The 24,155-nt window shown below is 41.2% G+C and overlaps 3 protein-coding genes across 9 annotated transcripts in view; all 3 read left to right on the forward strand.

The window, feature by feature from the left end:
• Nucleotides 1-3,111, forward strand: part of rexo1 (REX1, RNA exonuclease 1 homolog) — a 28,414-nt gene extending 25,303 nt beyond the window's left edge. For both annotated transcript variants that reach the window (XM_061825640.1, XM_061825643.1), the window contains exon 17: nt 2,258-3,111. In XM_061825640.1, the coding sequence (XP_061681624.1) occupies nt 2,258-2,346 (89 nt within the window). In that variant the 3' untranslated portion in view covers nt 2,347-3,111. The remainder of the gene's footprint in view (nt 1-2,257) is intronic.
• A 109-nt stretch (nt 3,112-3,220) lies between these two features.
• zgc:101100 (uncharacterized protein LOC445169 homolog) lies at nt 3,221-14,668 on the forward strand. 2 transcript variants are annotated; one of them, XM_061825644.1, is made up of 6 exons: nt 3,221-3,266; nt 3,345-3,454; nt 10,311-10,400; nt 11,101-11,234; nt 11,531-11,706; nt 14,067-14,668. In XM_061825644.1, the coding sequence occupies exons 2-6, from the start codon at nt 3,414-3,416 to the stop codon at nt 14,547-14,549; spliced, it is 924 nt and encodes a 307-aa protein (XP_061681628.1). In that variant the 5' UTR covers nt 3,221-3,266; nt 3,345-3,413; the 3' UTR covers nt 14,550-14,668. The 2 variants fall into 2 exon arrangements, with proteins under 2 accessions (XP_061681628.1, XP_061681629.1); XM_061825645.1 differs by lacking the exons at nt 3,221-3,266; nt 3,345-3,454 and adding an exon at nt 4,899-4,975.
• Nucleotides 14,669-15,965: 1,297 nt separating this feature from the next.
• csnk1g2b (casein kinase 1, gamma 2b) overlaps nt 15,966-24,155 on the forward strand; it is a 35,349-nt gene continuing 27,159 nt past the window's right edge. For 2 of the 5 annotated variants that reach the window (XM_061824477.1, XM_061824480.1), the window contains exons 1-2: nt 15,968-16,170; nt 19,157-19,894. In XM_061824477.1, coding sequence (XP_061680461.1) covers nt 19,667-19,894 — 228 coding nt within the window. In that variant the 5' untranslated portion in view covers nt 15,968-16,170; nt 19,157-19,666. Of the gene's footprint in view, nt 16,171-16,701; nt 16,939-19,156; nt 19,895-24,155 lie in introns of those variants that run through there. The other 3 variants (XM_061824481.1, XM_061824479.1, XM_061824478.1) reach the window with 3 other exon arrangements.

Below are 24,155 nucleotides of genomic sequence, written 5' to 3' on the forward strand. Positions count from 1 at the left end.
CTACACACTACCATCCTATGCTGTCGAGCTACACTCTCCCCTACCACTACTTTACAGTCAGTAACCTCCTTCAGATTACATCGTCTGCACAAAATATAATCTACCTGCGTGGTTCTACCTCCGCTCTTGTAGGTCACTATGTGTTCCTCCCTCTTCTGGAAATAAGTGTTCACTACAGCCATCTCCATCCTTTTTGCAAAGTCCACCACCATCTGCCCTTCAAAGTTCCTTTCCTGGATGCCGTACTTACCCATCACTTCTTCATCGCCCCTGTTTCCTTTACCAATATGTCCATTACAATCTGCACCAATCACAACTCTCTCGCTGTCTGGGATGCTCAGAACTACTTCATCTAGTTCCTTCCAGAATTTCTCTTTCAACTCTAGGTCACATCCTACCTGTGGTGCATAGCCGCTAACCACATTATACATAACACCCTCAATTTCAAATTTTAGTCTCATCACTCGATCTGATACTCTTTTCACCTCCAAGACATTCTTAGCCAGCTCTTCCTTTAAAATAACCCCTACTCCATTTCTCTTCCCATCTACTCCGTGGTAGAATAATTTAAAGCCTGCTCCCAAACTTCTAGCCTTACTACCTTTCCACCTGCTCTCTTGGATGCACAGAATATCAACCTTTCTCCTAATCATCATGTCAACCAACTCCTGTGCTTTTCCTGTCATAGTCCCAACATTCAAAGTCCCTACACTCAGTTGTAGGCTCTGTGCATTCCTCTTTTTCTTCTGACGCTGGGTCCGGTTTCCTCCTCTTCTTTGTCTTCGACCACAGTAGCTGAATTTCCACCGACGCCCTGCAGGTTAGCAGTGCCGGGGGCGGGCGTTGTTAACCCGGGCCACGACCGATCCGGTATGGGATTCTTTAGATGAACGCTCATATTTGTTTGGCACAGTTTTTACGCCGGATGCCCTTCCTGACGCAACCCTCTGCATTTATCCGGGCTTGGGACCGGCCTACAGATTGCACTGGTTTGTGCCCCCATAGGGCTGCATTTATGTAACAGTACAGTACACCGCTGCAAACTTCAGTTACAGCAATAAATGTAATTTTAATTAAATACCTCTGCAGCTTTTCTATTGGATCCCTTTGATTGTGCAGGATTTTATAATGTGGATAATGTATTTCACATTGGTGCGCCAATTGAAAGGTCAGAATTCTGACTGCTCTACTTCGGTGTCGCCAGTAGAGGTCACCATTAGAGCTTTTGGGGGAAAAAAAATTGCAATTGATCTTTTTGTGACTGTTAGTGAAAAATGTATTCCCGTGGTCCCCAACCTTTTTATCACTGCGGACCGGTCAATGCTTGACAATTTTTACCATGGACTGGGAAGGGAATGTGGGGGGCGTTACGTAGTGTGTTTGTTCGTTTTGAAAATCGTCTGTATTGAATATTGAATACAATAGACATGATAATGAATAATAAAATAATAAGATAACGAATAATAAAATGAGATTATAATAATTAAATAAATAAAATAAGCAGAAAAAATACACATGGAAAAATAAAGAACAAGAATCAGCCATTCCAAATTTCTCTTTTATCTAAATATACCTCTACAACAGTTCAACTTTTTTTTTTTTTTATTAAACACTCCATGAATTTTATTTTTCAACAGGTGAAATAAATTTGTCAGTTGGAACCATTTGCCTCTGTTGGCGACCGTACAGCCTGAGCACTCTCTTAACTGGTCGCTGGAGTAATATTTAAACAAGCCTTCAAAATAAGATACAGATACGCCATGTCGGAAATGAGAGAAGTCTTTGCAGCGGCTCTTGTAATTTAAAGACTCTTGTGAGCCATTTTCCTCTGGATAACCATCTTATTTCCGCATCGGCGTCCATCTCTTTGCAGAGCTCCTCAAAAAGGCGCGAGTTAAATGAGTATTTTGATGTGGTCAATAGCTTTCTTTTTCTTGGACGTTCTAGACTCCTTTTCGATCTCTTCACTGGGCCTTTTCCCCATTGAGAAGAAATTTTCCAAAGACATGTTTTTTCTAGCTTGTGAGGGTAAATTTGGCACTGAAGTGACCGAGATGTAACCCAGAGAATCCGGTCATTTTTCAGAATAAAAGATTTTTCAGACTCGCATAATAAATACAATGGAACTAATTATTACTTTGCTGGCCCAGTACCAATTAATCCGGTTCGTTTCCTAAGTGTTGAATTCATCTGTGTTTCTGAAGCAATTTCCCAGCTAGTTAAAAGCAGCAACTGTCTTTTCTGGGTGTATTTACAGTTGATGGGCACGACTCAAGTGAAGATGCCTCCGCCTGCATGGAATTGATGATATGGAAGCTGAAGGAGGATGCAAAAGTCAAGAGATGACCACACGCCACCCCTTTAGGCCTCGCAGTATGCCAAGGAAGGACATTTGAAGATGTTGGGACGGTTCAGGCCTGTTTTTGGTATAAACAGGCCAGAAGCACATATTGTTGTGGCTTCTTGTGCGTGATGGAGATGAGCAATAGGAGCCCTAATTATCAGTGTTACTTGTATACATAAATCAGTCCTCGTTTGTGAGTCAGAGTGCGTTTGTGTGTTGCGTTTCATTGAGCCATTTCAACGCCCAAGGCCTCGACCACAATTGGAGAATAATAGACTTGTTGTGTCCACAGAAAGGGCAGGATTGTTGTAATTTCTCTATGACAGGTTACATTGCACTAGAAGAAAGCTCTTGGCGTGCCTTGAGTGCTAGTTCTTCATCTGTTAACGTGCATTAACTTCCAACGGTAAGGAAGTCACTTATTCCTTGTTATACATAAGTGCATCAATGTGTTGGAACGTTACTACGGAAATGCACTTGCTACTTTTCCACTTTGCACCAATGTTTTGTTTGTTCAAGGCTTATTTGTAACATGTTCAGTTATCAAAAATCTCGACTGACCTTATCATACTTGATCACAATAAGGGAACATTGCTTCCTCCAAACCATCTAATATATATACATACAATATATCACTGTACTTTTCAGTACCATTTGTCATGTGTGATGATTACCATCAATTGAATTTCTAAGTTGGCTGCACTATAAAATTGAGTCTATTTGAGGTACCCTTTTTGTTATGTTGATAATGACCACACAGAATGCTGTAAATAGGCTGTATGCAGTTTCTTTTTGTTATTTCTTTATTTCTGGTTGTTTATCTTTTCTATTAAAAGGGTATTAATAGAAAGAGGTTGTTGTTTTTTTTTTTTAAAGGTTAATGAGAACTCTCCAAGTACAGTGGCGGACTTCTTGCAGTTGTGTACGTATATCCCGACCGTGTGTCCTCTGAACAGCAGGTGCAGCGGCTGTAAACCTCCTTTCTCCTTTTCTCCAGCAGATGTGATAAATGGGAGTGAAAGGCTAAAGTGAGAGGCCTATCCTTTGCCTATTAAGCTCCTCACTTCGCATGTCAGGATGCATTTCCCCCGGCCGGCCCAGAGAGCCCAGGTATGAAAAGAGTCAGATAGCTGGGATCAATAGCGACACAATGTTGCAGTGACAGGGAGGGGGGCTTCCTAGTGTGTATTGACTGTTGCAGAGGATTTCTTAAACGTGTAGCGCAAAGGAGCTTAGAGGGGTCGTCTTCATTATCAAATGTGATCAATGCTCGCCTTTCTCTCTCCACTGTGATCATTTTTGACGAGTGCGGGTCACGCTGATGTGGAGGCTCTGAAATTGACCCCATGCTGAGGGATGGAGAGCTTAATTATCTCTGCATGAGCCTGAGCAAAGAAACAATTGACTCAGCATTTTTTCCCATTATGTGATGTCGCAATGTAACGACAGATTGACCTTTTAAAGTAAAAAAGAACAAAAAACATTTTAAAAATTTTAAACAAGATTAAAAATGTGTCACAATGTAGAATCAGGTCATTTATCCATCGTTAATGGGTGAAGCTGGAAGGCTTCAGTGTCCCTGAAAAAGTGGCATATTCATGTCAAATTTATTGACGTTGTTTCAAAGTAGACCAAATAATAATATTGGAGAAGGCAACATTAAATGAGAAAATTATATTTCTGCGACGAGAGGGTAGCCTCCCTTCGCCTTTGGGCGTTGGGATTGGTCCTGATTTTTGTTTGTGTGTATCCACTACACAGCAATTCAGAGTAACCAGAGTTTTTGGAGTCCTTGAAGGGGTTGCTAGAGAGTGACTCCACTGGGGCTTTTATCGTTCTGCTGGCGGAATTCAATTCTCAAGTGGGGGATGACGGTGAGACTTAGAAGGGCGCAATTGGGATGAATGTACCAGGCAGAAACCCACCGAGAGGAGGACCCAGGACACGCTGTCTCCCGGCGGGCCTGGGAACGCCTCGAGACCCCCCCTCGCCCCGAAGCACTGGTTGAAGTGGGGGGGGATAGGAAAGTCCTGACCTCAGAGAAGCGTGAAAAAAAATTGATGGATGCATTTCTTCTGCGGTCAATGTCACCTCTACAGCCATGCAGCCTCACCCACTACCGTTCTCTTGACCCCAGCTACAGCGACTGCTGCCCACCCTTCCCCAAGCATTTTTAACCTTCTTTAATCGTCGGAGCTCTGTGCCAATTATGCAGCTGATCTTTACTCAGCCGTGTGTATTGATCTGCTTTGTTAAGATCCCGAGGGCTGAACGCTTCAGAAGGAGTTAATTGGAAGGTAGTATGTATCAAGGTTAGTAAAATATATACAAATGGTACACTAGTACTATATACAACATACCGTGATGAATATGATGAATTACACTCACTAGACTAGAATAGATCACTGCCAGCTGACCAAGTTGCTTTGCGACATTGCTGTTTATTAATATTATTTTGCCTGAATGCATGTGCTGAACTATAATCATACAATAGCGTGGGCACTTAGTGGTCAATGTCAGTCTAACTGCAGTGTGTGTGATACCCAGTGTCAGAGCTCACAGCGTGATCCTGCAGGCTTAAGAAGACCCAGTGACCCACCGCCTCCTCTCCCGCTCCGTCTCAGGTCAAAGGTCAGCTGGCCGTATCGATTCCCCCGATGGAGGGCGCTTGAGCCCCTCCGCCCTCTCTCCGGCCCACATGTTCCTGTACCGACATTGCGCTCCCAAAAGCTCCTCAATTGTGTTTCGAATGCCGATTGATCCAAGCGCCGTCCGAGGGGGCCTTCCATTCAGATAACTGACAAGTACAAAGGTCCCCCCTTGACAGAGCTTGTCAATATAAATTTCCACTATTGATAACTCATTAAAGAAAGCTGCGACATAAGGGGCCTTGCTTTTGAAAACATCTGTTAAACAGGAGACATTAACAAAAAAAAATGGTGGAACAAAAAGAAAACACAATAAAAGAGGCATATATATAACCCCGCCTTCTCCCCCCTCAGATCCATCTGCACTCTATTAGACAAGTATATTAAGAACTATAACTAATACTTGATTATTGAGCCTCAGAAAGTTGGTCTTCAACATTTGAATTACTTCCATTGACTAATATTTTTGTTCCATATATCTGGGAACAACTGATTCATTAAAGAATAAGTTAGTGAGATATATATATATATATATATATATATATATATATATATATATATATATGTGTGTGTGTGTGTGTGTGTGTGGTGTAGGATCAATTCCCACTCAGTGATTGTGTTGGTATGTGCCAGTTCACCCAAAGTCAACTGGGATATGCTTCAGCTCTCCCATGACCCTTGTCAGGATAAGCATCTTGGAAACTTTTTGCGGGGTAATTTGAGTTTTTAAAAAAGGTTCAATCAGTTTTTAGAAGTGTCTGGCAGGCCGAACCAATTGACCTTTCTGACTTCTCAATCAATCGTACAATAATGGGCAATCAGATGGCCGCATTGTCTTAACCCCTGGCTTGACATGCCCCTGCCGCCATGTTGTCCCACAAGCAATGCTGGTTGTCAGTAGCTTGCGCTTGGAAAAGTTAATGTTACGAAGAAAATGGTCCTCAGATGTGCTTGGGGAACGGGCAATTCTGATGAAAGATATCCTGCTAGGTTCAAGGGGCCCGGTTGTTTCTTTTTCCAAAGCCTAAAACACAGTTGACGAAGTGTCTGCGATGGATTAAGGCTCGGGGAAGACCGCACGTACAACTAAATGTGAACAATATCAACAAACACAAGGCTGTATGTTCGAAAGAAGTAATGGAGAAGTATCTTCTCTGAGTTTGACTGAATTATTATCAGTGCTTTATACATTGCAGGAGAGCAACTTTCACTTTGTTAGTGTATCAATGACCTGCTGAATGAAGTGTGTAATGTTTTATGCCAAAGAGTCGGTTCGTAATACGTAAATGCTCAATGTCATGCAAGAGAAATCTTTTTACATATTTGGCTCACATCAGACTTTTAAGACTGAGCAATGGGTTCGATTATGAGCCAAGTCAAATGAATACACCCACTCACTTATAAAGACAACAATGATATTACTCGTGAGCTTTCCAAGTAAAAAGGACTCACCCTGCTTTACATGTGCAGTACGATTCCACTATTTTATCCTGTTGGATTTCAATATGAAGTTTGTGAGGCGTCAACCTCTTTTGCATCGATCGCCAACGTTTCGCTGTAACTCTGACATTGCGTCCTGCTCCGTCCAAAAATCTTAATTCCGTGTACATATCCTTGCGTGAAATAGTTGTGACCTCTCTGTAGAACACTTGTAGACAGGTCTGATGCATTTTACCCCAATATTATCTGGAACACGCGATAGAGAATCGACTTGAAACATGTTGTGTTCAATCACCATTTTGTAAGCTTGTGAGATATGGCTACGGGGGCGGAGCTTAAGATCGCCACCGGAAAGGTCCATTGCTCTTGCAGATCATATAGGGCCCACAGGACACACATTCCCCCATACATACCCAACTCGTTGGCAATTTTACATTGAAAGGGGCCCATAATAGCAAATGTCTTAAGCTTAATGTTATCAAAAAGGATGAAATGTGTATTAAATTATTAAGCAGCTAAGATACAACATTGTGTAGTACATGACTTCACCTCCACAGCGATATGACTGGCCTTTTGTCTTTCTTGCACTGTAATCCATGCATGGGTAAGCGGATCCCCTAAGAGGAGGATCACTGCTTTTGAGCAGTTTTACACTCTTCAGGGGAAGTGTGTGTGCGTGTGTGTGTGTATGTGCGGAGGGTTGGGGGTGCGTTGGAGGGGTGGGGGGTCACTGAAATCCACTAACTACTCATTTTCTCACCCTTCAGTCTTCAATGCAAGCTCCTTATGAGCTAGTGATTATATGTGCTCCATCAAACCAAGTAGTTGTCTGCTACCGTCACTAAAGAATGCAACCCAGAATAGGGATTCGAACCAATCCGCCTCAGCGGACATTGGTTTGCCCTCTGAAATGATCTAATGACACTTTATTAGTCAGAAAAATGGTGGCATGGTGAGCGACTGGTTAGCACATATGCCTCAATTCTGATGACTGGGGTTCAAATCCCGGCTCCGCGTGTATGGACCTTGCATTTGCCTACATGTATTTCCTCTAGGTACAGAAAATCATTTTGTCATTTTAGCAAGCTATGGGCAAAAACTTGCAAGAGCCTAAGCAGTCAAATGTTGATGGCTTCACATTTATCTGAATGATACCAGAAAGGGGAAAAAATGGAAGCGGCATGGTGGATCAGCTGTTAAAGCATTGGCCTCACAGTTCTGAGGACCCGGGTTCAATCTCGGGCCGGCCTGTGTGGAGTTTGGATGTTCTCCCCGTGCCTGCATGGGTTTTCTCCGGGCACTCCGGTTTCTTCCCACATCCCAGAAACATGCAACATTAATTGGAGACTCTAAATTGCCCCTAGGTGTGATTGTGAGTGCGGCTGTTTGTCTCCATATCTCCTGCGATTGGCTGGCAACCAGTTCAGGGTGTACCCCGCCTCCTCCCCGTTGACAGCTGGGATAGGCTCCAGCGCTCCCTGTGACCCTCATGAGGATAAGCGGTGAACAAAATGGATGGATGGACAACATAACACAACATTTCAAGCCTTGAAAAGCCCACAAGCAGCGACCTTTAGTGCAATAATTCGCCCCTAAGTGCACTTTAGTGTGGTTCTCACTCCAACCGAGGAGGGAATTGAGATGAAACTTGATGGGGACGAGATGAACTCGGCCAAGACCTTCGTGGCCTTCCAAACGGGAAACTATGGCAAGAGGGAAGGGATCGCCGGTGGCAGTGAGCGAGTCAGCGGTGGTGGCTCTGAGATGGGGAGGGTCACACACAAGCCCACTCTTTGTGTGCCTTTAATCCCCCCCAGCCAACACAGCTTTGGCCAGGTTTCATCATGAAAGTGCCATGAAATAACTACTTTTTTTTTTCCTCTCTCTCCTCGCGCTAAATCTCCCTTAATCCTACGGGCTGCGGAGACAAAGGCCTCTGGGACCTAATCCCGGAGCTTTTAGTGGGGCTGAGGGGCTGGCCGACAGAGCCTCTTCTAAATGACTTATTTCTATCGGACACTAATATAGCTTGACAGCCAGGAACAGCGAAAGGAGGAAGACAAAAAGGCCAAGGGGAGGGGGGTGAGGAGCGGGGGGTAAAAAAAAGTCCACAAACATTTTCACATATTTTCAAAGTCTGAGCTGTTGCTTATGCAAGTGGAAGAAGTAAAGTCCATATATTAGTCTTCACCCTCAAAGACAATAAAGATTGAAGGTTATTATTTTCAAAATCAAGCGTGTTCTATAACTGGCAAAAAAATCTTCCACATTTTTATGAAGATATTTTCTCTCACTCTTCCTTGCAGAATTGTTTTAATTTAGCATCAGAGGGGCTGGAGTTCAACCATAAACAGTCATGCTGGAACATTTCAGTTAGATTTAGGTCTGGACTTTGACAAGGCCATTTCAAAACCCATCCATCCATCAATTTTCTGTGGTGCTTATCCTCACAAGCCTATCCCAGCCTTCTTCAGGCGAGGGACGGGGTACACCCTGAAGTGGTCACCTGCCAATCGCAGCCATTCACAAGTTGTCTTGCTGGTGTGTTTTAAATCGTTATCCTACTGCAGAACTCAAATGCGCTTCATCTTGAGGTCAGAAACTGAACATTATTTATTTATTCCAAGACTCAGATGAGATTTGAGGTTCTTTTTGGTCAGCAGTGATTTTGCCTTGGAAGTCAGTAATGAATGCATTTTTTTGTCCCACTCTCTTCCTTATTAAGTCATGAAAGCTAAACGAAATTGAAGCAAGGGAGGTCTGAAGTTCTTTAGATGTCGAGGCAATTTTTGTAGGACAGCCACTATTGGGAAGGTTCACTACTTTTTTTCTGTTTGAGGATAATGGTCCTCCCTATGGTTCATAGGATTCCTCAGGCTTCAGAAATGTTTTATTTTTTTTGTAGCCCTTTCCAGACTGATATATGTCAATTAATTTATTTCTCATCTGCTCTTGAATTTCTTTCGATCATGTCATTTAGCTGCAGCGTTTTGAGATCTTTCGGCCGACTTCATTTTGTCCAAAAAAAAAAAAGTCCTTTATAAGTGACTCGTTGATCGGAAAGGTCTGGCGGTTGTCTGGTTTGGGTTGCGGTCAGAGAAAGTGAACCCAAAAAAAAATGCGATTAAGCACAGTTAAATCATTAATCACATTACTTTTTCACACAGGACGGCTTTAAGCCTTTATAAATAAATTGCAATCATAAACAAAGCATTTAATGGTTACTTCATTTATCTTTGCCTATTTAAATTGCTTTGAGGTTCATAAATTATATATTCAGCCCGATAGATAGATAGACTGAAGAATTACTACTGAAATATATCCATTTTAAAAAATGGTGAAGCATATGAATATTAAGCGAAATGTCATCGTATTTATTGCAGTTGTGAGCTCGCTGGGAACATTCCTAATTGAGTTTGCTTTGAAGAAGTTCTTAACAGGTTTGAGTCGGGATTACCTTCACGCGGTGACAGTTTACTAAGGGAAATATTGTGTGTGTTAGCAAAACAAACCCCCCTGGGAAGAAGGGAGGTATGAAGGGGATTGAGGCGGGGGCAGTCAAAGGCAGCAGCGGCAGCGTGATGGGAGAAAGAAAAGAAGGCCGGCTGAGGAGAGGGCGGCTATTTTAATCTGGGCTGCCTCAGAGATTAGCCCACCACATTGTTTTAATTGTTTTAACGCCGGGTCGTAGGGGGATCCTTGGCATAAATCTCCCAAGTTCAATAGTTTCAAAAACTTGAGCCCTGTGCAACCCCCACCCCCCACACCCCCTTCTCATCCCACCTAATCCCGGCTAATACCTTTCTTTCTATTGGCTAATGGTCGAAGGGAGCCTGGCTAAATGCTTCTTAAATAGTGCAGGCCGACAATGTTTGCAGGCGGCTGAGACGGACTGGGACATTGTACGCTGGGGATATGCGATACTACTGCACTGAGAACTTCTCAAAAAGACAAGATTGCCATCTGAGGTAAACCATCTGTGCGCACCTACAATGTCTTAATCATTCAAAAAAGTTTTATTGGCATGTTTATTCGGAAATTGTATCTCATTCATCTTGGAGTACTGTTTATTATACCCTATAAAGGTGGTTTAAACCCCTTGATAATGCATTTCAAATGCATGTTAAAATTCAGTTTTCATGAGGTCATATTCACGGCCAAAACAAGGCCCGGCAGAAATTTGTGGCATTTTTTTTTTTTTTTATTTTATCGGCCCACCACATATTCTAACAGCAAAATTGAACATGACTTACATCAAAAAATTACAAAATACACTATTTATATGCATTATTTTTCCTAAAACAAGTTTCATGAAATTTTGCCGAGAATTTCTATTTAAAATTGGAAATCAGTTAAACATTACAAGACATCACACTGTCTTTTTATTATTCATCTGAATTTTAATGTTGTAAGCTATATTTTTTTCCTTCTAATAGGCTACTAACTTTTTACTTAGCCCAAAATGCTCTTTTAAACATGTTAAAATGCTTATCATATATTAACCAACAGCGTAATGAACTGGGTTTAGCATGTTTGTGTAAACACAAAGTGAAGTGCGCCCGCTCGTCCCCTTTTCCTCACATTTTGTTGTGTGTAGACCTCAGTTTCAAAAGTTTGGACACTTGGCCTTTGATTGAACAAGAACTCTCTTGGTTCGTGTTTGTGCAGCATGTTCCCCCTGCATGGCGTCAACGCCGCGATGCTGCTGGAGCTCCACCAGCAGATGGAGCCACAGTACAGCAGCGTCTACACCGCGGCTAGCCCCGCAGCGCGCACCCTGTCGGTAGCTGAAAGAATTGCAGGTGCTCCAATCGAGAACGTGGTACAGTACTGGGGACTCGTGCATAAGAATAAATTGTCACACGGCATAAAAAGCACGCTCTGGCACCACCGTTACGGTGGCTAGGCAGTCCAAAACAATATAACAAATTGTGTAACTATCCTTCCACAAAACACAACAATTTGCAAATTCTTTGAGGAGTACATGCAAGCTGTTTCTGTATTACAGTGTAAAACTACTATTACATTTTATTCATGTGTAATATGCAATGATCTTTTTTTTTTTTTTTAATCAAGTCATTTCCTTCCATGGCACCAGAGCTTATACTTGAGGCACGCTACGGCAACCAGCAGAAGCAGCGCCGCAGCCGCACGGCCTTCACGGTCTCCCAACTGCAAGCTCTGGAGAAAGCTTTTGAGCAGACGCAGTATCCCGATGTCAGCATGAGGGAGAGGCTCGCCGTTTGCATCAACCTGCCCGAGGCTCGCATTCAGGTCAGCTTCCAAGTCACACTGCATGGGTAATATTATTTGTAGGAAAAATAATGTATTAGGGTGGGATGGTGGCTCAGATGGTAAAGCCTCACAGTTCTGAGGTCCCAGGTTCGATCCTGGCCCCACCTGTGTGGAGTTTGCATGTTCTCCCCGTGCCCGCGTGGGTTTTCTCCGAGCACGGCACAAACATTAATTGGACACTCTAAATTGCCCCTAGGTGTGATTGTGAGTATGACTGTCTCTATGTGCCCTGCGATTGGCTGGCAACCAGTTCAGGGTGTATCCCGTCTCCTACCCCTTGACCGCTGGGATAGGCTCCAGTGCTCCCCGTGACCCTCGTGAGGATAAGTGGCTAAGAAAATGGATGGATAATGTACTACTGTACCAACCCCTTAGTGAGACTCTGCCCTCTTTACTATACTATACCAGTCACTGTGATTTGACGGGCACATACGAGCCCACGCGCCATCGCACTCGCAAATCTGCACAGCCGAGCACGAAAAATCACACGTGTAAAATTTGTTATGAGTAGAAATACATAGATATTGAAAGACGTCACTTATTTTGTGTAGTCTAGACCAATGTACCCTCTTAGCTGTGCCACTGATCTGGCGTAGTAAACCACTTTTTTTTTTTTAACACGGAAGTACACAGCAGTGCTGCTGATCAGCCTACTTCCACTTCCTAGTTTACCTGACAATGCCCCCCTCCGCTCTTAAAGGGGTACAGTCATAAATAAAAACACAACACACACCCACAACTCTGCAGGCATGACTGGTGGAGCACACCTGTAACTTTATATCTGCGGGCATGACTGACCACAAAGGTAGATTTTTCAAATGTGAGTGACTACTATACTATACTATACTATACTATACTATACTATACTATATTTACACATTACCCATATATTATTACATCCATAGGAAAATGTGACCGAATACACCTCATGGAATTGTAATACTGTATCTGGAAATAATGCTTTAAGATGAACAAATGGAGGAAAAAAGCCAGTACAATGAACTAGTGGTTTCACATCTCCCTCACAGCGTGAGAGCTCCCGAGTTCAAATCTCAGCTCAGGCCCTCTTGTTCATGTCCCCATGCTTGTTTGTTTTTGTTTCCAGATTCTCCAACTGCCTCAAACGTTTCAAAATCATGCGTGTGAGGTTCATTGAAGACTCCAAATAGTCGATAGGCTCCACCTCACTTGTGCTACAGGCACGTGCACACATAGCCATTAGGTAGTGCTTAAGCACCTACCCCTTTTGGTCCATTTTTTTTTTCTTCATTCATCAATATTGAAAAGAAAAAAATATAATATAATATAAATATTACCTGATTTTTAAAAAACCTGACAAGAGTTTATTTGAGTCTTTGGGAAAATTGTCTTCAGCCCCCCCCCCCTTTCCTTCCAATAACTTGTAATTTGAACAGAATTCTGATGACCGTCTCCTCCGTTGTTAATAGTTGTAATTTTGTGTGTTGAGTGTGTTAAGAGAAATAACTACGTACATATGTTAAATACATACAACTGTTGTTGTTTTTTTAATTTAGGAATACTTGCCCCCATAAATCTCTGTGCATGGGCCTGCTAAAATAGGGCTATATAAAATGGTTGTGTATAGGAATGAAAATACAAAAATGATAAAAGTGAACTTATTCAAAGGCACTAGAAGCATGTAGAAAATACACATGCAACTAGACTATAATGTAAAAAAAAAAACCTCACTCAGAATTCTAAAATCTTACGTACGTATTATTAAGTTTCAGACACTTTTTAGAGTCCCTCTTACACACTGCCTGGAAAAGCCACTTTTATCTGAACCGCTCTTCTTCAGCAATGGCATGACTACATACGTATTGGAGGGAATTTCCCACCTTCTGAGGTAATACCTGAGAAGTAATCGAGGCGGGGCAGTTTCGTGTACTTGAGCGCTCGAAACTCGCCACTTCTCCAAAGCTGTGGTGTTGAAAGTGATGTTGCCGCATTCTGTTTCACACCAGACGCGACTGCCGACATCGAGTCACATCCGATGAAGTGACAGTAAGATGCTGTGGCGCTTGTGTAATAAGCACACGCGGCTGCGGTAATATCTTGTATTACTGCGTACTGTGATTTTCTGTTCTGGCTCTGATGTAACCAACAATTTTGCAGGATCTCTCTTATTGTAAATAAGTAAGTAAACGTTAACAGTAACTGCTTTATGAATTAGTTTTGAATAATGAATTGAGTTCTGTTTATTTGAAATATGTATTCACCTCATTACCTGGCCCATCTGTTTGTTTGAAAATGGAACGTGGGCTTTAAGCACAACTTTTGCCTATTTAGGTTTTTGTATTTGTCTTTAACGCCTTCAGGTGTGGTTTAAGAACAGGAGAGCAAAGTTTCGCAAAGGTCAACGGTGCCTACCCCTCCCCAAAGACAAAAATAAAGAGGAGGCACTAGATGACGGCAAGCTGGGAGGCGAGGGGGAGCGACAAGACACGGACGCATCGCCCGCTGAAAGCAACATCGCACCCGGGCCTCGTGCGCCGCCCGCTCCCGTTCCCGATAAAAGCGGAGATCTTTGCCCCCGTCCGAACTCTCATCTCATCTCCGGTCGCCCCCTACGACTCCCCTCACCTCCGCTTTTCCCGTTCATCCCAGGCCACAGTTACAGCCAGCCACTTTTCGGGATGTTTTCCACAGAGCTCGTCTCCCCTCCGGAGTTCTGGCCCTTCCTGCGGCAGCGGGGCCAGGGCCTGGGCCCTCCTATGTCAGCCATGACGAAAAACTGTAGCCTCTCGCTTCAGACTGCTTGTTCCAGTAAAGCCGCGCTGTATCCCAACTCGGGATTGTAACTGTGGGTATGGGGCCACCAAGCCAAGAGGCTGCACTATGCATGTATGTACGTGTACGTGTATGCATCCTACATCTTTTGCAATAAACTGCTGTTCGATGCTTGCTTTTTTTTTTTTCTTCTCATGAGCCATACATATTTATTAAGTTGCACTGCTCTCTAGTGGCAATAAGAATGGCGACTTAAGACTCCTTACTAAATACAGCCGGTTAAGTATAGCAGAGCACTGCAATATAAACAAAATGAATGTGAAATAAAAGTATTTGTATGCAAAATCTCTGGATCTCACTATTGTTTTGCTGTTTGTTTGTTTGTTTGTTTTTAAACAAAGACTATTAACACAATTATACAGTATTGGGTTTGGCGTTATGTCTGTAAGACTTTTTTTTTTTGCAAAATTAAAAACTGCAGAGTGGATATAAAATGTCTACACACCACCTTTCCAAATGCCATGTTTTATGAAAAAAAGGAAAAAATTTTAAATTGACCCATAACCTGTAGAACTAAATTGAAAAAGAGTGAGAAATGTATTAAAAGGGGAAAATATTCAACATGAACAAAAAAAAAAAACGTCTGCACACCCTCTTATCACTGGGAATGTGGCTGTGTTCAGAATTAACCAATTACATTTAAACTCAAGTTAAATGAGAGGCATCTGAACTTTATTTGGGTTTAATCAGAGACACTTTAAATGGTGGCAGGCAGACTCCCATTTAAGAGGAGTTAAATTCAAATTCTGAGTATCGCCACACCCAGGCATAAGAAAATGTGAGAGCGAAAGTGCTTTTTAAAATGTTTTATTATATTGCTTATAGATGAATTACTCGAGGAAACGCTTTTGAAATCTTTCACAGTACACAGTGTCTCGGTCTCATTTTTTCACAAAACCTTTGAACAGGGGTGTGTGCGCTTGTTTTTTTTTTTTTTTAATTCACTGTACATGACCAACTGTAAACAAGTGCCTATCACGTGGCTAGAAAGAGAGATCACTGAGTTAAACTTGTTATTCAATGTTTAATTTCCTTTGGAATGACGAATTTACATTCAACTTTATTTTATTTTTATAAACACTATGTCAGCGCAATGAAAAGATGCAAAAGATTTACCTCGAAGCTTGGATGGCTTTGGTGCAATACTTTGTATACATTTTTTATGTCAACTTTTACATGATCTATGTATTTCTGAAACAAAGATGATACATATGCCCCAAAAATACAGGTATTTTGTTACACAACATATTTATAAAAATGTCGATTGAACGTGAACATCATTATTTTCCTAAAAAGACGGGATCTGAGGGTAAAAACAATGCTTACATTAAAAATATACTAAAATAAACCACTGTGGCTTCCCATTGTACTGAACTTCAATTGCTCAAAGTGCGGAAACTGCGCATTTTTCTTTCCGTATTCCCGAAAAAAAGTTACGTCCAGTTTGTTTCTACGTAGTAGTGGCGTGAGGCAGTGTGACGCTGTGTCAGTATCGGCAGTCGAGGGAGGCTTAAAGAGACATCTTAGCAACTGGAGGACAAGAGGGGGGAAAAAAACAAAACAAAAAAAACCCCGATTCACACGTTCGGAGAGCCATGACTTCGACTGCCCGTCGATAGCTTAAGTCTAAAGGTAATTCCACACGCGTAAAAGCCCCTTCCCAATTGTTGTTCCTCGAAGAAAGCGCCTCGCCGTACATGAACGTTTCGTGTGCGAGTTTGGGCAACCGCTAACGTTAGCATGTGAGCTAAAGAGAGCCCAGGCTGCCGCTGGTCTACATCTCGCTCGTTCGGATTAAGGAGTTGCCCGGCAGTGATCGGTGCTATGCCAGTGACGGCAAAAATGTATTTATAACTGTCAAGTGAAATGCTGGATGGTCGGACTGAAAGCCTACAACAGTCTATACAATGTAGAAGGACCGAGGAAGTGACAATGTTATTCATTTGTTATTAGTCATTGACTAACCACATAATCCGAGTTTCGGAGTTGTCAATCAACGAATAATGTCTGCGTGTGCGTGCTTCCTACTTTTAATGACTTGGTTCGCTTACTGTTTGTGTGATTGTAATTTATATTCTTGTTGCTATATTAGCGTTGGCTAACATTAGCTGTTTTTTTATTAGGCGTAGGGCCAAGAGGAGCGGTGTTTTTTTTTTTTTTTTTAAAGATGTGCCAACTTGGTTAGCATTCTTCTCGTGTGTAATATTCAGTAACTACTAGTATACATTCGCATTGGATTAGGTGCCAGTTGTTCACCGAATTTGTTTATGAAGCGCAAGACAGCACCGCGATATACAGTCCATCAAATCGCCGAACGAATGAACGCTATTATGCTAACTGGCTAAATAACGCCAGGATGTCCTGAGAGTCTCTGGCCTTGGCCTCTCCAACTAGCCGAGTGTGAGTCTCTGTTTTATTTTCGAAGAAATATATCGCTTCTTCTTGTATTTAATGTTGACATCATCGCCGTCATAAGCGATATACTGCGGTATCTCGTTCGGGGAAGAGTTGTATGTGGAACTAAACCAAAGTAACGTTATATGACAGCTAGTGTTAGCCAGCTAGTTGTTAGCAAGCATTAACCAAGTACGAAAGTCACTAATTCTACATCGCTATCACAATTTTTTTTTTTACTGATCGATGTCGGCTTTATTGATTAGTATCATTTTAGACTTTCAATTTGTTGTGAGGACAATACTCACATTTAACTATTTCTTGTATACCATTGCCACACAGAGAACTGACTGTAATGCTTCTAGCTATGATTTAGACTTTTTTTTTTTTTTTTTTTTTTTGAGGGTGGCCACCTCAAAACTGCCCATTCAAAAATAATCTATATATTCTGAGGCAGAAGCACTGTTAAAGAGTATGCACTAAGGCAGGAGTGGACTTCTGTTTTACCTCTTAAGGTTAAGGTTTAAGGTAAAACGTAAACCTATTCATAGTTGTAATTCACATATACTGTATACAGCTTTTGAAACATTTCACAATCGTGACGATTTAGCATGGATCTTCTAATGGCTTTCAGTCACCTTGTTTATTGGACAGGTGCTCTCGTGACCAGGTAGCTAGTCTCTCAATTTCTCACAGAATGTATCACCAACCAGTATATTAATTAGTGACCAAATATCCACTTGTTTCCATAGTCTACAATGCACTGTAAATGTAATATCTATTAAGACATTAAGTGCTCTAGTATTTTGTTGTGTCCCTTGTATTTTTGGCAATATTTTGTAATCTTGCCTCTAATTGGAAACTGCGTTATTAATGCTCTTTTATTGTTATGAGGTAATTTCACCCATTTTTAAACTAATAAAAACGTACAAGTATTATCAAACAGTTTTTTTGGGGGGGGTGTCTTCAGATCATTATGTAATTAAAATTGACACTGTATGGCTAATTAAACATGCCTGAGTGCCATGACCCAGGAACACTACATCTGTTCATGAGAAATGAACGTGACAGGAGGATTGAACCTATTTGTGGGAACGATTAAAATGTCACTTTTGTGATTAAATTTGTCATGTTCAGTATACACGTTTGAGAGGAGGTTGTATATTTACAGTATATTGTAATAATTTTTTCTTGGCCATTTTGTAATAGATACCATATCCAATGGAAAGGTTTCCAATGACGTCACAACAGTCCTTAGACCAATCGGGTAAATTAACAATAGAAAAAAACTTCAGGCTTCACCGATCACCTATGCTCACTGACCTCTGTCACAGAAGATGGTTTAATTGGAAACCTATCCATACCTGTATATACTTATTGATCTATGTAAGTATTTCTCCATTGATAAGAGTATTTGCCCATTACCTGCTCCCTTCTACTCATACTTATATCTTGTTCGCTCGTGCAGATTTGGATCCAGGGTTTGAGTTTCACTGTCACATGAAATTAAAATTGTCCTTGATATTGATAGCTGTGCCTGCAATGGGTTGATTTTTAAAATATATGCTTTGTTGCCTAATAGAATAAATGTGATTAAAATTGTTTGATTTTGACCATTTGAATGGATTTTTTTCACAAGCAACTATTGGGTATTTGCCTGTATTGATTTTTGTTAGTGTATTTATTTTGTACCGATAGCACAAAGTCTCATTGAACGAGGAGTTGTAAGGAACAGTAAAATTTCAATCTTCAAATGCCTTTGATGAAAATTGGAATAACAAATCACTGCCGTGCATTGATTGCTTCAGTATGTCATTTTATAATTGTAGGATTGGTGCCCTCATCTCACCTACAATTAGGTGTCATGTTGAGTTCACCTTAATGCTTTGAAACTTGAATCTTAATGTTTTACAACTTGAATCTGTGCTCATTAAGTCATGACTGAGTTTGGTTTTTAGTTTTAGCTAAGGTTTGTAATATGTCATAATGTTAACATAAAAATCTGACAATTGAAACTTTTTTTCATAAGCATGCATGCCTCCTTAAGGATTAATTCACTATTCTATATAATTTCATATAGAATTTCATAATAATAGACGATCCTAATAAATGTGTGAGTGCCATATTTGACCTCAAAGTTTGATGCAGATTTGTTCAGAGTTCAGACAGAGAAGTATTCCCGGAGTTATGAACTCAATGTATTATTCTTTTGATTCTTCCGCAGGCATCAAGGGGACATCAAACCTATTCCTGTTACCTATTCATCTCATCGCTGTTTGCTCCTAGGGTTGCTCGGTGCCCTGGCCCTACAACATGGATAGGATCCACCGTATCACTGAGGGCTGACCACAAGGGATGAGGAACCCCAAGGGATGTTCCCAAGTGGCCTTGTGGATGCAATAGCTGGCTTTGGGAGCACTTTTTATGATTTGTACTGTATGTGTCTGCGTGTGGGCACATTCTAGCACCGCCTGCCTAGTCTCCTGCGGGGACCATAATCCTGTTCGACTGGAGCTGCAGTGACGAAGAATCAAGAAGACAAAACGGAAGGACGCAGCTTTAGATACACATACTTTTTTTTTTTTGTCACCACAGTTTTAACAGCAACACATTTCCTCTGTCCTTTGAGATTTGCTGCCCCCCTTCCTAAAGCTTCCCCTGCCATTGTTACTGGATCTCCTATGGTTTGCATGGCTGGAGAATAACCGTGGAGAGGCCAGGGTATCACAAGCTTATGGATTTTGACAAGAGAGGGGGCAAGGGAGAGACAGAGGAAGCGAAAAAAATGTCTAAGACGGCAGGTGGCAGGACTGGACATGCGGGTCGGAGTTCTGGTACCAATTCTGGAGTTCTCATGGTTGGGCCAAACTTCCGTGTTGGTAAAAAGATTGGCTGCGGGAACTTTGGAGAGCTGCGCCTTGGAAAAAATCTGTATACCAACGAATATGTGGCCATCAAATTGGTAAGCGCGCACTCTCATTCAACACAGCAGTGATGATGTAGGTCCTCCTTCAGTTTTTGTCAAACCTAATCCACTATGCTTGTTTGTGATTATCAACTCGTTAAAACTGAATTGGATAACTGCTCAAAGGGATCATTTGGTAGTCTGAACAAAGTAGTGCGTCATATTGGTCTACTGCTTTATTGTAGCAGACCCAATAGTCACTGTAGCATTTAAAAAAAAAAAAAAAAAAAAGCCATGGCTTTACAAAGAGGTGGTTTGGATCTATTATGGTATGACATCGAATGTAGCTAGTTTTACTCCAGAGTTTTAAAAATTCTGGATTAAAATATATATGGAAAATATTTGAATACAATAATAATAATAATAGTTTTTTTTCTGTTACGTTATTTTAACATGCTTATGACCAGAAATGTAACATCGGTATTTGGTCCTTGTTGTCTTTGGGTTTTTATAGATGAACATTGAAAGGACAGAGCCAGATATGAACTAAATCAGACATTTCTTTTAGATTTCCTCTTTTCTTGTCTCACTGCTTGTTGTGTACTGATAATTGCTTGACATTTGCCAGACGACAGCATCAATATAGATAATACATTAATGAAAGCAAAGCCCAAGTCTAACTCAACTTAAGTAGTCATTACAAAAGATGTTGGTGACTTGGCGTCATTTCCACCACAGCTCCACTGGCCTGTGTATGATTATTCTTACATTTGTACATCCCAGGGAGGTCATTATCTCTGAATGGGCATTCACTAAAGGCTTTGTGAACCACATGAAGGCAGAGGTTAGAAAACGGCTGTAATTGCAGTTCTCCCTTATGAAATGTTACGTTGCGCTTACTGCCTCTACCCTTGCCTGTGAACCCTCCCATCTGTTGGGGTATTTTTATCCCCATGGTGTCCAGCTATATCTGGGTATGGCATTAAGGCAATACCATTGCTCCATGATTCTTGTGCCCACTGTATCTAGTGTTCTTTAATGCATGATAGTAGCCGGCAGTTAAATGCATACATTCACAGCATTCACCAGAAGAGCAGAAAAACAACTCATTGGAAAATTAGTAGTAGTGCTCAAGATGACTTAAAAGGTCCACCCCCTCCTGACCAGTTGTTTTTGCATGTTTATGCCTGTCCATCCCTGATCTCACAGGTCCGAGTGCCACTGCCTGTCAAGTCAGTATCTATCTTAGCTTCATTATAGATCTGAACGATTGATGACTTCTATACTACAGTGTTTCCTTCATCATCCACTCAGCCTCTAAATATTGCCTAACCACAGATGGTACAGATGTATCAATACCTATTAATTTTCCCCCCCTTCTAAGTAGATATATCGCCTCACACTGGCAGTCTTTCGCGTTTCAATGCAAACATACAAACTTATGTCAGTTGGTCTAGTTGGTTGGGAATAAATGAAATAGTTTGAGACTATTTGGTAATAGTGGGAGTGTGGAAATAAATGTAATAATTTGAGACTATTTCACCATTTTTGCTGGTATAGCGGTAGTGTGCAGTACTGTGTGGAATAAGGCTTCTGAAACAAGACGATTAATTTCAGTATGCCAACAACTTGTTAGACCTTTGGACAGTAATGTGCTACAGATAAATTGGATGATATTAAAGTGTTGTTTGACAATTTCTAAAGCAGTATTGTAAAATTTTAGTATAAAAAAGCTTGTAAAATTCTTACGGGGAAGTACTTCGACAGGTGACTGTCTATGAGCTGATCAATAGGGAAGTTCTTTTATCTTGTTACAGAGTACTTCTTTAAACTCAAAGTAATCCATTGTATTGAATGTTAGATATCAGCCTTTGAAGGATAACACTTGGTTTTCCCAGTGTGCGTACCGTACCCCCTTTTACACAAATATCCATTATATTTTGAATCAGGGCCTTAACAGTTTGCGCAACGATATGTCATCCCGCAATCAAATATTGTGATTATTTGTGTATATATATCGTTGAAGCCAAAAGTTGGCATACACTGTGCCCGAAGAGGGGGGGGAAAAAAAACCCCACTTCATTTTTTGTGTCACTGTCTGAAGTCAAATCAGACTAAGCCTCTCCTGTTTCAGGTCAGTAAGGATCACCAAAATTGTTTAATTTTGTTAAATAATAATGAGAGAGAATCCACCCATCCATTTTCTTAGCCGCTTATCCTGACAAGGGTCGCGGGGAGTGTTTTCCCAGCTGTTAATGGGCAGAAGGCGGGTTACACCTTGAACTGGTTGCCAGCCAATCGCAGGGCACATAGAGAGACAAACAGCCGCATTCACAATCACACCTTGGGGCAATTTAGAGTGTCCAATTAATGTTGCATGGTTTTGGAATGTGGGAGGAAACCGGTGTGCCCAGAGAAAACCCACGCAGGGACGGGGGAGTACATGCAAATTCCACACAGGGAGGTCCGGGATTGAACACGGGAACTCTGAACTGTGAGGCCAATGCTTTCCAGCCGATTCATCATGCCGCCCATGAGAGAGAATTTCTGAGAAAAATTTCATCACAGTGAGACAAAAATTGAACACTGTATCTAATCTTCTGGCTTCAACTGTATAAATTATAAACAAGAAAAACGAAATCTGGAGCAGCATGAAAAAAAAGGAAAAAGCATGGGAGTATAAAACGCTCAAGTGTTTAAGCTGGGACTGAGTTATATGGTAAGACCTAAGAGGACAGAGGAGTTTCCACGGTAAACCCTGATCTCGCGTCCATTTCTGCCACTGGCTGGGTCAGCAAGATAGTGATAGCTATGTCAAAATATAACATCATATCAGCACAACACAGTAACACGGAGCTGTGGGATCATGTAACTATGTATCATACATAAGATATAAAATGTCTATTGTACAAAATAATCATTTATATAATTGGATTTACCTTGCTGCTAGTGAGGGTATCTGTTATTCATCAGTATAAATATAATCGGGATATTGAATTACCTCTACTGTATTGGGATTATATAAAATATTGTCCATACCACCCTAGCTGTAACCTCTCATATAAACTGAACACGCTCCATACCTGACATATTACAGTGCTGCATGATAATTATCTGGTACAGAAATATGTAACTTCTTTTCAGTTCTGTCCCCGTTATGATTCATAACATTTTCTTAAAACAATGCTTTTTTTTTTCTTCAATTTTACTCAAGTTGTTGACCATTCTATGTCAAGCAATCAACAGGCAGCAGTCAAGTGGCTCCCTACTGTTGTACCACTGCTAAAGAAAAAAAAAAAAAGCCTCACTGGATAGGTGCTGAAAAGTGACATGTTGGTCTCAGTTATAACTTAAGGCAATGAGAATGTTGGGTGGGCTGAAATAATGGACCAAACCAAATTGTAATGCTTGGTGAAAACAGCTATACTTGCGGCTCAAGAGAGGTGCCTACATCCCCCCGAGTCAACCGTGCATGCCAGAATCACGTCTTTGACCACGTTATAGCAGACCTGAGAAATAAGTAAGCTCTTCTGAGCCTGTGTTAATGTTGAAATGAAAAACAAGAGACAAGTGGGAACTGCTGTGCTCTGAAAGGTTGTCTTTGTTATAGCAGGCCTCGTCGCCACACAGTGGGCCAGTTTGTGGTTTAGCTGGGTGCTTTCATACACTGGCTGAATGCCTGTGAGATTGTGACAGGACTGTATATCCATTTACGTATGTACACCGCAGGCTTTACTCACAGGGAGATCCAACCTCTTAAAGAAAACACCACCATGTAATGTCAGCTGTCATGGTCTCGTGTAGAAGCTACTGCGGAACTTTATATATTTAAATGGTCGTGGTTATTGGTGCTGTAAAAACATAAACAGACAATATTATCAAGTAATTGCCATTTTATTTAAGTATTAAAGTTTCTAAGAACATTCTTCAGGTTCATTGAACTTATTGTGAATCTAAATGCTAGTTTACAGTATTCCCCTGTTCATGGGCTTACATTCCTTACACCACTGTGAATAACAAAAATCCGTGAATAACCAATGCAGTACTAATATGCCTATGTATAGTATGTCATATTTTTCCAACCAAAAGATGCAATTAAAAGTGTTAAATTTTCTTCACAATAGACAGCCTACTTTATGTGCACAATTGTTGTGACTTGTCCTACGAAGAATACTTGAAAACACTGGTTATACTGCTATATATCTATAGTGCTAGCATGTACATTCACCCACAAAGTGCCTGTCTCAGCAGGTCATTACTGATGTTGTTAGACACGATTACAGTGTCACATTGAAACTAAAATTATCACACCACAGCG

The sequence above is a fragment of the Syngnathoides biaculeatus genome, chromosome 7 (assembly GCF_019802595.1).
Source record: "Syngnathoides biaculeatus isolate LvHL_M chromosome 7, ASM1980259v1, whole genome shotgun sequence".
Classification (NCBI taxonomy): domain Eukaryota; kingdom Metazoa; phylum Chordata; class Actinopteri; order Syngnathiformes; family Syngnathidae; genus Syngnathoides; species Syngnathoides biaculeatus.